Source organism: Sceloporus occidentalis, unplaced genomic scaffold, assembly GCF_023333645.1.
Source record: "Sceloporus occidentalis isolate IW3139 unplaced genomic scaffold, rSceOcc1.0.p SCAF_3, whole genome shotgun sequence".
Lineage (NCBI taxonomy): Eukaryota > Metazoa > Chordata > Lepidosauria > Squamata > Phrynosomatidae > Sceloporus > Sceloporus occidentalis.
In genome coordinates this window covers 225,300,527-225,315,231 of record NW_028316983.1, presented here as the reverse complement: position 1 = coordinate 225,315,231, position 14,705 = coordinate 225,300,527, and the positions used below count along the sequence as shown (strand labels likewise).

The window sequence follows — 14,705 nt, the reverse complement described above, 5'->3', positions numbered from 1 at the left end:
GGCTTTCTAGTGCTGAGAATGTGTGACTCTCCCAGGGTCACCCAGTGGGCTTCCGTGGCTGAGTGGAAATTAAAATCTGATTGCCACAGCCATACTCCAACACCCCAAGCCACGACACCACACTGGCTGTCATAATCATAGAGTGGCATACTAACCTTGAAATACATTCTTCTGGAACCTATCTTCCAATAAAAGACTAAAATTATTGTAAAGCTTAGCCATTGAAGTCCATCTTAGCTAGCTAGGTGTGGTGTTGTTGCATTATTTTGCTGAAAATAGTACACGAGTCTCAAAAATAGGTGGATTATTAATTTACAACTTAACTAATTACACCTTGCCCAAACTAACTACACAGGCTAAGGTTTCAGTGGCAATTACACCAAATAAATGTTCGGCTTTATTTGCTGCACAAGCCTGCTCACCAGAAGGATATATGTCACCCAAGTGAATGAGATTACTGAGGCTTTTTCTTATGTGCATAAGACTGAAGGCAAAAACACTGATATGCACCAATTCCAGGACAGGATTGTCATAGCTGACTCTTTCATCTGATTAGCAATGGTTACAATGTCTTTTCAATTAACATTTTTCAATGAGAAATATATAGAGAACTAAAATTCTGTTTGGGAAATGGGATGAGAAAACCATTTCCACCCAAAGCTATTAAGATACCCATCTGGGAGTACAATGGGGAAAAAGATTATTTTTCAATAAATTCTTTAATACTAGAACACATCAAAAATGGAACAAGAATTTTGTTGAATGCAAGCTGTGTTCAAAAGGAATTGTAATATTTCTCCAAGATTATGCTGGGCCCATGTCAGATTTACTTTATTGAAAACCCAAGGGGGTGTATAATGTTTGTTTACCTGAAGAGCATTACTAAATTCTTGAGAAGACATTTTGAACATTTTCATATCAGTTTATTTCTCCCAAAAAGGCACTCTATGAAAAGTGGAAAACTGATATTAAAAATGTCCTGCCATGCATTCACATTCCATTCTCTTAAAAGTCACCCTTTCTTTTTCCCATGCGAATTAGCTCTTATGTAGTCAAAAGCCAGGGCAAATACTGTTCTTTCATATTTCCAGCCCCTGAGTTCTATAGATTATAACCAAGTCATAGATCATGACTTGAGGGCACTGATCAACAATGGTTCTGATTCTTCTTGGATGGATGGACTCAAAAAATGGTGCTGGAGATGCCTGTTCGACATTGGCCATGGATCTATCAACTCTCTCAGGAATCAGTTGTGTCACACATGCTGTTTAACATCTACATGAAAATTTTGAGAGAGATCAATTGGAGTTTTGAAGACTATTATCAATATGTGGGTGACACCAAATTCTGTCCCTCTTTTCTCCCAGCTCTAAGAAAGCTGTTTCTGTACTAAACCAGTGTCTGATATCAGCAATGGGCTGGACGGGGGTGAACAAATTGAAAATTAACTGACAAGACAGAGATGCTGCTGATCAGTTAAAAGGCAGACCAGGAAACAAGAACTCAGCCTGTCTTAGACAGAGTTACACTTAGACAAAGTTACACTTCCCCTGAAATCTCAAGGTTTGCAGCTTGAGTGTACTAGTGGACTCATATCTGACGTTTTGGTGGAAGCCAGGAACATGTTTGTACAGCTAAAACTTGTAGGCTAGTTGTGCCTGTTCCTTGAGAGATGTCACATCTGGCTATGGTTGTAAATGCTTTGATTACATCCTGTTTGGATTACTGTAAAACACTCTACCTGGGACTTTTCTTTGGAAACTGTTCAGAAACTGTGACGGGCTCAAAAACCTGTAACCAGACTGCTTACTGAGACTGATTATAATCATAGAATCATAGAGTTGGAAGAGACCACAAGGGCCATCCAGTCCAACCCCCTGCTATGCAGGAACTCTCAATCAAAGCATCCCCGACAGATGGCCATCCAGCCTCTGTCTAAAGACCTCCAGGGAAGGAGACTCCACTACACTCCGAGGGAGTTTGTTCCACTGTCGAACAGCCCTTACTGTCAGGAAGTTCCTCCTAATGATGAGGTGGAATCTCTTTTACTGGAGCTTGCATCCATTGTTCCGGGTCCTGTTCTCTGGAGCAGCAGAAAAGAAGGTTGCTCTCTCCTCAATATGACATCCCTTCAAATATTTAAACAGGGCTATCATATCACCTCTTAACCTTCTCTTCTCCAGGCTAAACATCCCCAGCTCCCTAAGTTGTTTCTAATAGGGCATGGTTTCCAGTCCCTTCACCATTTTAGTCACCCTCCTTCAGACACGCTCCAGTTTCTCAACATCCTAACTCCTCATTTGATGGAGCTTAAACTGTCTGTTTCCAGTAAAATTCAAAGTGCTGGTTATGACCTTTAAAGCCCTACACTGGTCCACATTCTGTAAAAGGCTGTTATCTACCTCTATATCCTGGTTCATGTTCTACAATCTTCAAGAGAGGGCTATTTCTTGCTCCCACCACCTGCACAGGCACTGCCCAAAAAGAAGCAGTAAAATTCCATTCCTTTTGGGGGTGGAGAAAAGCTGCCCTTTCTACCCCAGCAGCAGCTCTTCTTTGCTCCTACAGCATGCTGCCACACTGCCTGCTATCTGTTTGGGTGGGTGGTGTGATGCCAGCTTGGGATCATGTATTATCTAAACACCACACCCCCAAGCTGCTCCCAAGGCAGCGCTTACTGCTGGTCTGTCTTGGCGCATACTCTTGGAGGCCATAGGATCACAGCTTTAGTCTTCCTTTCTTGTTTCTCAGTGGCTTTGCTCTGTTTCTTATATATTCTATTCTTCACCAATTTTAGTTTAGATGGGAGATTTTTCTCTAACTGAAATATGCACAGTTGCTACAGCTCTGTTGTTGTTTTTAAGGACCTTTGTACATTGCCGCCTTTCCAGCACCAACAGAGAGATATGTATTCAAACAAACTCTGCAAAAAGAGGAAAGAAGAGGGAAAACACCTTGGGAGTGACCTTATGAAGTTACGTGTGTCTATGTGTGTGTGATGTTTTATAATACAGAGATGCTTTCTTGTGCACTGCATACAAAAATACTATTGGCACCAATTTCAGTACATAAACATATGTACACACACACACACACACACAAACACATATGTCGCACTGTCTATATGTACACACTACTGTATCAAATCCAGGTTACCTTTCTTGTGATGTTTTGCCAAGATGTAGAAGGTCACACTCAGTCAGGGAGGTTGCTGATATTTCAGTCTCCTTTTCCATTCTGATGCTTGTTGAAGACATACCGCAATGCTCATATCATTTAAAGTACAACCTCCCAAAGAGAATGAAAAGCAGCTCAAGGTTATCCCACCCTCATTTGCTGCCTGTCTTTGAAGTAAACCCAAACCTCCTTTTTTGGGGTGGAAATAGTTCATTAGCAATTTTGCCAAGATTCTTGGCGAAGGCTAAAAATGTGTACTTCTCAGTCTTTATCTGTTTCTGTTGTTGTTGAGTAATATGCATTCCTTTTCTTCATATCTATAATCAAGTAAAGAGTTCCTACAACTCTTTCACTAAAGGAACACTGAGGTATTCATTTCTTCTAAAAGTAAGATTTTTATGCCTTCTGAATGCTGTCCCCTTGTGAATTAGTTCAACTTCAAATTGTTAACAGAAAGTGACATTCATAGGAATGTAGAATATAAGAAACTATGGGGAAGATATTTTAGGGGTCTTAGTAGAGACTGATAGCCAGTGTGGTGTAGTGGTTTGAGCACTGGATTATAACTCTGGAGACCAGGGTTCAAATCACTGTTCAGCCATGAAAATCCACTGGGTAACCTTGGGCAAGTCACACATTCACAGCCTCAGGGGACAGTAAAGACAAGCCCCTTCTAAATAAACCTTACCAAGAAAAAACAGTAATAGGGTTTCATAATGTCACCATAAGTTGGAAATGGCTTGGAGGCACAAAGGAACAACAGTAATGATTCCCTGAGCAGTTTAAACATATGTGTCTATGGAAAGTTTGAATGGCATTAAAATAAGCTGTAGATTAGAAGAAGGTTGTAAACATGACTGTAAACAAGATTTGGACACATCAGTTTGTTTTATGTCATGTGCATTAATGGTACTATATTTTTATATCTGAATGAATTCCAATTAAAGCAATGATGACAAGAAGACTAGCTAGAAAGTGGCACAGTTTTAGAACGCTTTCTCATAAAATGGCTAATTCATAGCTTTCTTCAAGAAAAAAATATGTGAAGAATTATATGCCTAATTTAAAGACAAACATAGATTGAGTGCAATACAGTAATCCAGTGATGATATCATTAGAGAATTCATGGCTGAGTTCAGTAACCCCATGGTGTCTTATGCATGTGTAAGTTCTTCTATAAAGCTGGTTGACATTTTTGTCCAAAGTGAAACATCCACATTCAGTTCAAGGTTGCAAAAGTAGATTTGCACATAGGTCATAGCTTTGAATTGCAATATACATGGTATGTACATGGGGGCACATGCATTCCATTGCACATTTAGCTTGCATTCAATCACATAATGTTACCATTCAACAGAAAGGTTGATGCTTAACTATATATGCAGTGATTTACACTATGCAACTCTGATTTAGGATCTCATCCACAATAGTTAATATGTGGATAAATGAGAGAATGTCTTCCATGGTTCACACTGTGGTGTGATAACACTGTTGACTTTAATGAAACAGAGATGTGAAACTACTGGGTGAATACATTTCCCCCTATGGTCTGGTGGCACTTACCTTGTCCCAGCTTTATGTAATAACAGTCATGTTGGGATTTAGATGGGAAAAGGAAGATATTCTCAATTCCCTAGTGTTCCTCAGCTGCAGCTTATTGATCTTCAGAGATAACACATTTCTTTAATTGTGAGATTTGCCCATAGTAATAAATGGACGGAAATAAATGTACCTTGGTTATCAGATATAAAATCTCAAGTGTTCCCCCCCCCCCCTTTCTTTCAAATTTTGCCTGGAGACCTCATATTTGGTTACCAAGGCAAGTTGCATTTATGGCTTGGTACACTGTTAGATTTTAACAGTATTCTTGCTGTCTTTTTCATTTTAACAAGCAGAAATAATTACAAATATGTCCCTATATCTCTCCTTGTAACTTTTCCTTATTTACCTTCTATGGAAAAAGAGCCTTGGACACAGGCAACAGATAAATACCATGACTTCTTTATAGGGACATAGAATAGAAGGAAAGAACCCTCTTAAATTACAATTAGTCAGATAATCTTTTGCAGTTTGAATAGAACATGGGAGCAGCTCTCCTTTCTACATTCAGAATAACACAAAGCATATGACTCCGCTAATTAAAAGCATAGGTCAGTAGTAGCCAAAAAAATAAAATAAAAAAAAAAATATCCAATTAAAATAAAACTAAGAGGTTTTTTTCTTTTAGCTCTGTCTGCAAAACCACTATAGAAGTCATACAATGAGTCACTACAGAAATCCAAATCACAGAATGTGTATTAGAGAAATGTAGTTGTCAAATCGTTATTCTCCCATTTTAATAGAAAAAGTGAATTCTTTGTTCTCGCCTTTTTGTAGATTTACTTTTTTATGTCTCTGCATTGCTTTCTGTTTGTAAAGACCACATTTCTCTTGGCTCAATTCAAATTCAGCTTGCTTAATTCCAGCCTTTCTTGGTGACTGTTCAGAAAAAGTCTGTTTTCTGAGAGTTCTCTTCTGGATGTGAATGCCAGCTCATGCCTGCCACTTACAGTATTTTCCAGGGAGATTGGTAGTTCTCAATTCCAGCTATAGCAGGATGCCACTTAGAAACTGATGCCCCATTGTGTCCAGCCAAGCAGGATGCCACTTGTGTTCATGGGTGAATTTGTTCTGAGAGGGCTCAAGACAGGTGCTTTAGGTGTTATTAAATTAGTCACAATAACCATGTGAAGAGGAAGTGTGCACAAACACCACAACTTTCTGAAGTAAAATAAAATCCAAAATCCACAAAACAGTGATACCTCTATCGGCCAACCAAATGCAAGCTTTCAAAGTTCCAGAGGCTTCTTCATCAGGCAAATAATCTTTAAAAAACCATATAGGAGAAATAAAATAAATAAATGAAGGTGTCAGGGTTGGAGTTACATGCCTACATTCTGCATTAGAAGTTGTCTGTGCTGTAGTTCAGTTGGTCTGGAGAAATCTCTGGGCAGGCAGAGGTCACTCTCTTGTAAGCCATGTGGGGAGCTAGACAAGGGACAGTAAAATATAAACTCCATTAGCAGCAGTAAAATAACTTCTCTTGGGATCCAGGGTGTCTGTTTCTTTTGTGAAGCCACAGGTGCCTCACTTAAGAAGAGAACATGGGATTTCTCAAGAGGTTTTTGGATTGCTACCTCTGAAGTGAGATGTTTCTGACAACTATGGAGGCTCTCCAAAAATGGTGAGCTCTTCCCACTGTTTCTGCCTCACACAATCTTACACCCATTCAGTTTCATACAGACACATACTATATACATGTACCTGTATAAAAAACATGAACGCAGCCAGAAACACACACACACATATATACATCTCCCTATAGCTACAAATATTCACATATACATAGACACACAGGGACAAACATGCGGGCACAAACAGCATCATAGCACACAGGATTGGCAACCCTTAAACTTCCTATTTACATGCAAAAAATTAAGCTGATATTATTTTCTCTGTCTCCTTAACAGAACATAAGATAAGGTTTATTTAGAGCACTTATACCCTGCCCTTCAGCCAAAAAATAAAATAAAATAAAGCTCCCAAACACCACTCCAGCCCTGAAGCCTGAAGCCAGAGCCAGCAGCAGCAGCAGCAGCAGCAGCAGCAGCTAGCTAGCTTCCCCACACCATTGGGACTTAAGCAGAGGCAAGGCAAAGGCAGAGGCAACAGCAGCTGAGGAAAGGGGGCATGGCTTTGGGTGAGATATTTCCACCCTCCCCAAACACTCCTTCAAGAACACCACTCCAGCCCTGAAGCCAGAAGCCAGAAGCCTGAATCCAGAGCCAGCAGCAGCAGCAGCAGCAGCAGCAGCAGCAGCAGCAGCAGCTAGCTTCCCCACACCATTGGGACTCCTCAAGCAGAGCTCGGCGGTTGTGGCGGAGGGAGAGTTGTGGATGCAGTGGGTTCCCTTGAGGGCCCAGGGAACACCACCACCCTCCCAATTCAGTGGGGTTTGACCTCTCACCATCTCACCTGAGGCCGGGAATGTGGCAGGGGCGGCCATTGGAGTTGTGCTGGGGAATGGGAGGTATGGTTGGGATAGAGGGAACAGATGTTACAAAAGAAGACGGGATCACTGTCTGAAAGCTATCCCATCTTCAGTTCCCTCTGTTTCTCAGGATGGCTTGGAGAGCAGACCAACCATTCCACAGAACCTCACTCTGCTCCTTTGCAATGCCAGGTTGGTAAAAAACAAGACCCATATCATCCAGGACCTCCTCCTGGATGAAGATGCCGACCTGGCTTGCTTCACAGAGACCTGGCTGGGAGAGGATAGCACTGCTATATGGGCGCAGGCCCTCCCAGCTGGGTACTCTGTCAGTGAGCAGGTGAGGGGAAGTGGGCGGGGGGGTGGAGTGGCTCTAGTCTATAAGAACCATCTGACCTTGGCCAGGATACCTGTCCGGAACACAGTACATTTCGAGTGTATGTACCTTAGCCTGAAGACCAGGGATAGTTTGGGGATTTTGCTAGTCTACCGGCCACCCCGTTGTCTGGCAGACTCCCTGACCGAGCTGACACAGCTGGTCTCTGAGCTGCTGTTGGAGACCCCCAGACTCTTAGTTTTGGGGGACTTTAACATTCCGCTCGAGACCAGTTTAACAGGTGCGGCTCGGGAGTTCATGGAGACCATGACAAACATGGGCCTATCCCAATTGGTCAAAGGGCCCACACATTGTGCAGGTCATACACTCGATGCGGTCTTCAGTACGGAACAGGAATATCCGTGGGCGGAGGTGGTAAGTACCTCCGCATTGTCATGGACGGATCATTTCCTGGTCAAGACGAAACTTAGAGCCAATATCTGCCCCACCGGGGGTGGCGGACCCATTAGAATGGTCCGCCCTCGAAGGCTGATGGAGCCCATTGGATTCCAGACAGCCTTAGAGGGTTTAATGGTTGGGAATGCCGGTGATCCGGTCGATGCTCTGGTCAATACCTGGAACACCGATCTTACCAGGGCTATCGACACGATCGCTCCCAAGTGCCCTTGCCATCCCGCCCCAAATCGGAGGCCCTGGTTCACACCAGAGCTGAGGAAGATGAAGCGGTTTGGAAGACGGCTAGAGCGCAGGTGGCGGAAGACTCGACTCTTATCCGACAGAACTCGCCATAGGAACTTTCTTCGTTCCTATCGGGAGGCAATACGTGCAGCGAAGAGAGCCTTCTCCTCTGCACGTATTGCGTCTGCAGAGTCCCGTCCAGCAGAGCTGTTTAAGGTGGTGAGGGAAATGACGCAGGTGACCCCTGCGCCAAATCCCTTACTTAACCCGACGACAGCCTGCTGTGACGCGTTTAACAACTTCTTTGCAGACAAAATCTCTCAGATAAGAGCCGACTTAGATGCCACCGTTGAAACAGAGTCGACAGGCGAGGCGTCCAGTGACTCCGCCGATGTAGTCATACTGGATCAGCTCCAATCTGTGAGTACTGATGACATGGACAAGCTGCTTGGTAAGATGAGGAAGACAACTTGCCCTCTTGACCCTTGCCCATCATGGCTGGCCGTCCGGGGGGGGGGGGGATGCATTGATGAGATTCCTCACGGATATCATCGGTGCATCCTTCAGGGAAGGACATGTTCCATCTTGTTTAAAGGAAGCGGCGGTTAGGCCGCTCCTGAAAAAACCTTCCCTGGACCCCATGGATATGAAGAATTATAGGCCGGTGTCATTGCTGCCATTTTTGAGCAAGGTGATCGAGAGAGCGGTTGCCCTTCAGCTCCAAGCTGTCTTGGATGAAGCCGATTATCTAGACCCATTTCAAACTGGCTTTAGGACAGGCTTTGGGGTTGAGACTGCCATGGTTGCCTTGACCGACGATCTGCGTCTGAGCATTGACAGGGGGAGTGTGACCCTGTTGGTGCTCTTAGACCTCTCAGCGGCTTTTGATACTATAGATCACGGCATCCTCTTGGACCGCCTGAAGGGGTTAGGTATCGGGGGCACTGCTTTGCAGTGGTTCCGGTCCTTCCTCTCGGGCAGATCTCAGAGGGTGCTACTCGGGGACTGTAGCTCCAGTAAGAGGTACCTCACCTGTGGGGTTCCTCAGGGGGCTATTTTGTCCCCGATGTTATTTAACATCTATATGAAGCCGCTGGGTGAGATAATACGGAGTTATGGTGCTGGGTGTTATCAGTACGCTGATGACACCCAAATCTATTTCTCCGTATCTCGTTCGTCGGCCTCGAATTCCGATGGCATCTCTTCTCTCAATGAATGTCTTCAGGCGGTAATGGGCTGGATGAGGAAAAACAGATTGAAACTGAATCCAGACAAGACGGAGGTGCTCATGGTAGCGGCCCCGAAACCAAGAATTGGGTTGCAACCTCCAGTCCTGGATGGGGTCACACTCTCCTCCAGCGACTGTGTTCGCAGTCTGGGGGTGCTCCTTGACTCGTCGCTCCTGATGACAAATCAGGTAAATGCGACGGTCAGAAGTGCCTGTTATCAGCTTCGGCTGATACGCCAGCTGCGCCCTTTTCTGGAAGTAAGGGATCTCGAGACGGTTGTGCACGCGCTGGTAACCTCACGCCTTGACTTCTGTAATGCACTCTACATGCGGCTACCCCTGTGCTTGACTCGGAAATTACAGCTGGTTCAAAACATGGCAGCCAGGCTTGTGTCAGGTACATCTAGGAGGGACCACATTACTCCGGTTTTGAGGTCCCTCCACTGGCTGCCTATCAGCTTCTGGGCCCAGTACAAGGTGTTGGTTATCACCTTTAAAGCCCTAAATGGCTTGGGTCCAAGCTATCTTAGGGACCGCCTCCTCCCGTACAATCCTCCCAACGCTCTCCGGTCCTCTGGGAGGAACTTACTGCAGCCTCTAAAATCTAGGCTTGCAGCGACCTCCCAGAGGGCGTTCTCTGCTGTCGCCCCCAAACTCTGGAACGACCTGCCGGATGAGATCCATCAGATAACATCATTAGACAGCTTTAAAAAAGCGGTCAAGACGGATCTCTTCCGGCAGGCCTTTCCAGATTAACCATCTCGGCCCAGGTTCCCTGATTCCCTCATTCCTCCCGTGGCCCCATCTTAGTGATGGTTGAGGATCAACAGAGGGATACCAGGGTTTTTAGTTTTAATTGCTGTTTTTATGCTAGATATTGTGTTTTTAATATGTTATACTATTTAATACTGTCTTAAGTGGGGGAGGGATAAAGGGTTTTTAATTGTCATATTTTATATTTTACTGTTGTTAACCGCCTGGATTGGTTTGCCAGAGGGCGGTATACAAATAATAATAATAATAATAATAATAATAATAATAATAACAGCTTGCAAATTGTGAATTTTGCAATTCCTTGTCTCTCAGGTTTGTAAGCTAAAAAGCCATGCAACATTAGGAAAAGGAGATGGAACTTGAACAAGAAAGGCCTGTCAATGTGCCATTCTTTTGAGTTGTGTGTGGTCTGTTGTCCATTGCTATTGTCTTAATTTTGGTGGTATACCTCCAACCATAACTGTTTGCTTTGACTTGAAGCTTTTTTTTTCTTTGCAGAATATCTCTCCTTGTTTGCAAGATAGGTTCAAATCTTTCTAGATAAACATCTCCTTCTCTGCAAAATTGTGGATTTTAATTAAAATCATAGAATCATAGAGTTGGAAGAGACCACAAGAGCCATCCAGTCCAACTTCCTGTCATGCAGGAACACACAATCAAAGCACCCCCAACAGATGGCCATACAATCTATGTTTAAAAACCTTCAAAGCAGGAGACTCCACCACTCTCCAAGGGAGTGTGTTCCACTGTCAAACAGCTCTTACTGTCAGTAAGTTTTTCTTAATGTTTCGGTAGAATCTCTTTTCCTGTAAGTTGAATACATCTCACCATGTCCCAGTCTCTGGATCAGCAGAAAACAAGAAATCTTGTGTACCCACTGCTTAACGTGTGGCATGCTCTTGCTTTGGGATGTGATTCTTCAATAAATTAGGTCCTGTACCCCTTATGTTATCTAACTTTGTGCCAGACTGTGGGTGGAGTCAGGATGCAGCATCCTGACACTGGACACCCTGACTTCGCCCCAGGGCATCATGATGCTGTGCACCATTACAGATGGTGTGTGGCATCATGATGCGATGCCAGTGCTGCATCCAGATGAAGCAGCGTTGAAGGGGTGCCACACAGCTGCGCTGCTGAGGCTATGATGCCCTTTGAGGGGCGGATCGGGGCCACGGCATGAGGTTGACATGGCCCTAATCGGGTCAGGAAAGGGGCAGCTGCTTGCCGCTCCTTAGGGGCTTTTTGTACAGTCCCGTAGTTGTTAAAGGAAGCATTAAATAATTTAAGCTGCACAACGACTCAGCGCCGCTGGCAAAAGACTCGACACTTATCTGACAAGACACATCATAGGAGTGGCAATAAATGCAGCGAAGAAATCTTTCTTTTTTTTGCATCTATTGCATCTGCAAAGTCTCGTCCAGCAGAGTTGTTCAAAGTAGTTAGAAAGCTAACTCAGACTCCTTCCACCTTGAACCTGATATTACAACCTATTGAGGCCTGCTGTGACACCTTCAGTGATTACTTTGCAGATAAAATCTCTCAGATAAGGGCCAACTTAGACGCCAGCTTTAATACAGAAACTACAAGAGAGGTGTCCAGCGACTCTGTTAATGAGGTTAATTTGGATCAATTTCAGTCTTTGAGTACTGATGACATAGACAAACTGCTTGGAAAGGTTAAAAAGCCTACTTGTCCTCTCGACCCTTGCCTCTACAGGGAGGGGAGGCAACTATGAGTTTACTAAGATCAATAATTAATGCCTCCCTCAGGGAAGGCTGCTTTCCAGCCAGTTTAAAACTGGCTGTGGTCAAACTCATTCTTAAAAAGCCTTCCCTTGATCCCCTGGAAATATCTAACTACCGGCTGGTATCTCTTCTACCATTTTTGGGCAAAGTGATCAAGAGGGCAGTTGCTAACCAACTTCAAGCAGTCTTGGATGACACCGATTATCTTGATCCATTTCAAATTGGCTTCAGGTCAGGATACGGAGTGGAGACTGCCTTGGTCGATGATCTCCGTCTGTGCATCGACAGGGGAAGTGTGGCCCTGTTGGTGCTCTTGGAACTCTCAGCAGCCTTCGATACCACAGACCATGGTATCCTTCTGGAGCACCTGAGGGAATTGGGAATCAGAGGCACTGCTCTGCAGTGGTTCTGGTCCTATCTCTCGGGCAGGTTCCAGATGGTGTCACTTGACGACAGTTGTTCGACCAAGAGGGAGCTCAAATAGGGCGTCCCTCAAGGTGCGATACTGTCGCCAATGCTATTCAGCATTTACATGAAGCACACTGGGTGAGATCATCTGGAGACATGGGGCTGGGTGTTATCAGTACACTGATGACACCTAAATTTGTTTTTCCATGTCTCGGACTGCTTCAGTGACCAAGGAAGGCATCTCCCCTCTGAATGACTGCCTGAAGTCAGTAATGGATTGGATGAGGGAAAATAGACTTAAATTGAATCCAAATAAAATGGAGGTACTCGCTATAGGCAATCCCAATCTGGGTATGGTGATAAGCTCTCCAGTTCTGGGCGGGGTCACACTTCCCCTAAAGGACTGTGTCTGTAGCTTGGGGGTGCTCCTGGACTCATTGCTTCAGCTGTCATTCCAGGTGGATGCGACAGCCAGGAGCACCCATTATCAGCTTTGGTTGATACGCCAGCTACGACCCTTCCTGGAACGGGAAAACCTAGAAACAGTTGTACATTCACTGGTAACCTCTCGTCTTGATTTCTTCAATGCACTCTACATGGGGCAACCCTCATGCCATGTTCAGAAGCTGCAATTGGTCCAAAATATGGCAGCCAGATTGGTTACAGGGAGTTCAAAATCTGAACCTATTACACCAATCTTAATATCCCTACACTGGCTGCCTATTAGCTTCTGGGAATAGTATAAGGTGTTGGTCATGACCTATAAAGCCCTGCATGGCTTGGGTCCAACTTACTTGAGGGAAAGCCTCCTCCCATACAATCCTTCCCACACTCTCAGGTCCTCTGGGAATAATCTCTTGCAGTCTAAGAAAACCAGACTGGTAACAACTTCCCAGAGGACATTTTCTGTTGCCGCTCCAAAAATCTGGAATGACCTGCCAGATGAGATCTGCCATCTAACATCTTTGGAGTCCTTTAAGAAGGCAATAAAAATGGATCTCTTCCTGCAGGCCTTCCCAAACTGATCTCCTCATAATTTTCACTCTCCATTTGTTTAGCTGTACCCACTGGACTTTGATCTCGATTTATTTTATTAACCATTTTATTGGGAATTGTTTTTAATAGTATTTTAGCCTGGGAGGGAGATTGGGGAACTAGGATCTAATAATCTAATAATATTATCAGTGACATGGAGGACAAAGATGGGGGCATACTTATCAAATTTGCAGATGACACTAAATTAGGAGGAGTAGCTAATACCCCAGAGGACAGGATCAAGATTCAAAATGACCTGAACAGACTAGAAAACTGGGTCAAAGCTAACAAAATGAAATTCAACACAGAGAAATGTAAGGTACTGCATATAGGGTGGAAAAATGAAATGCACAGATATAGGATGGGGGACACCTGGCTGAATGAGACTATGTGAAAGGGATCTAGAAATCCAAGTAGACCATAGGTTGAACATGAGTCAACAGTGCGATGCGGCAGCTAACAAGGCCAATGCGATTTTAGGCTGCATCAATAGAAGTATAGTGTGTAGATCAAGGGAAGTAATAGTGCCACTCTATTCTGCTTTGGTCAGGCCCCACCTGGAATGCTGTGTCCAGTTCTGGGCACCACAATTCAAAAAGGACATTGAGAAACTGGAGCATGTCCAAAGGAGGGCGACTAAAATGGTGAAGGCCCGGGTCTGGAAACCATGCCCTATGAGGAACGACTTAGGGATCTGGGGATATTTAGCCTGGAGAAGAGAAGGTTAAGAGGTGATATGATAGCCCTGTTTAAATATTTGAAGGGTTGTCATATTGAGGATGGAGCAAACTTTTTTTCTGCTGCTCCAGAGACTAGAACACAGAACAATGGATGCAAGCTACAGGAAAACAGATTCCACCTCAACATTAGGAGGAACATCCTGACAGTCAGGACTGTTCGACTGTGGAACAAACTCCCTCGGAGTGTAGTGGAGTCTCCTTCCTTAGAAGTCTTTAGACAGAGGCTGGATGGCCATCTGTCGGGGATGCTTTGATTGAGAGTTCCTGCATAGCAGGGGGTTGGGCTGGATGGCCCTTGCGGTCTCTTCCAACTCTACGATTCTATGATTCTATGTCCTGTTATGCTTTTATCTACTGATAGTCATATTTGATTTTATTGTTTTTGTTTGTTGTTACCCACCTCGATCCAATACAGGGAGAGGTGGGATACAAATTATTATTATTATTATTAGCAGTTTTCTTCCTTTTGCAAGAAACTCTTTGAACGTTTTACAGCTTTTAAGTCTTACAAACAGTAGGGTATGAATTCTATGCAAAATTCACACATGGAATT

At 44.1% G+C, this 14,705-nt stretch overlaps 1 protein-coding gene across 1 annotated transcript in view; it reads left to right on the top strand.

Moving 5' to 3' along the window:
- Positions 1-14,705, top strand: part of LOC149317572 (uncharacterized) — a 72,993-nt gene that overhangs the window by 36,339 nt on the left and 21,949 nt on the right. Inside the window, exon 2 of the mRNA XM_089518387.1 lies at positions 7,338-8,269. Within this exon, the coding sequence (XP_089374513.1) occupies positions 7,338-8,269 (932 nt within the window). The remainder of the gene's footprint in view (positions 1-7,337; positions 8,270-14,705) is intronic.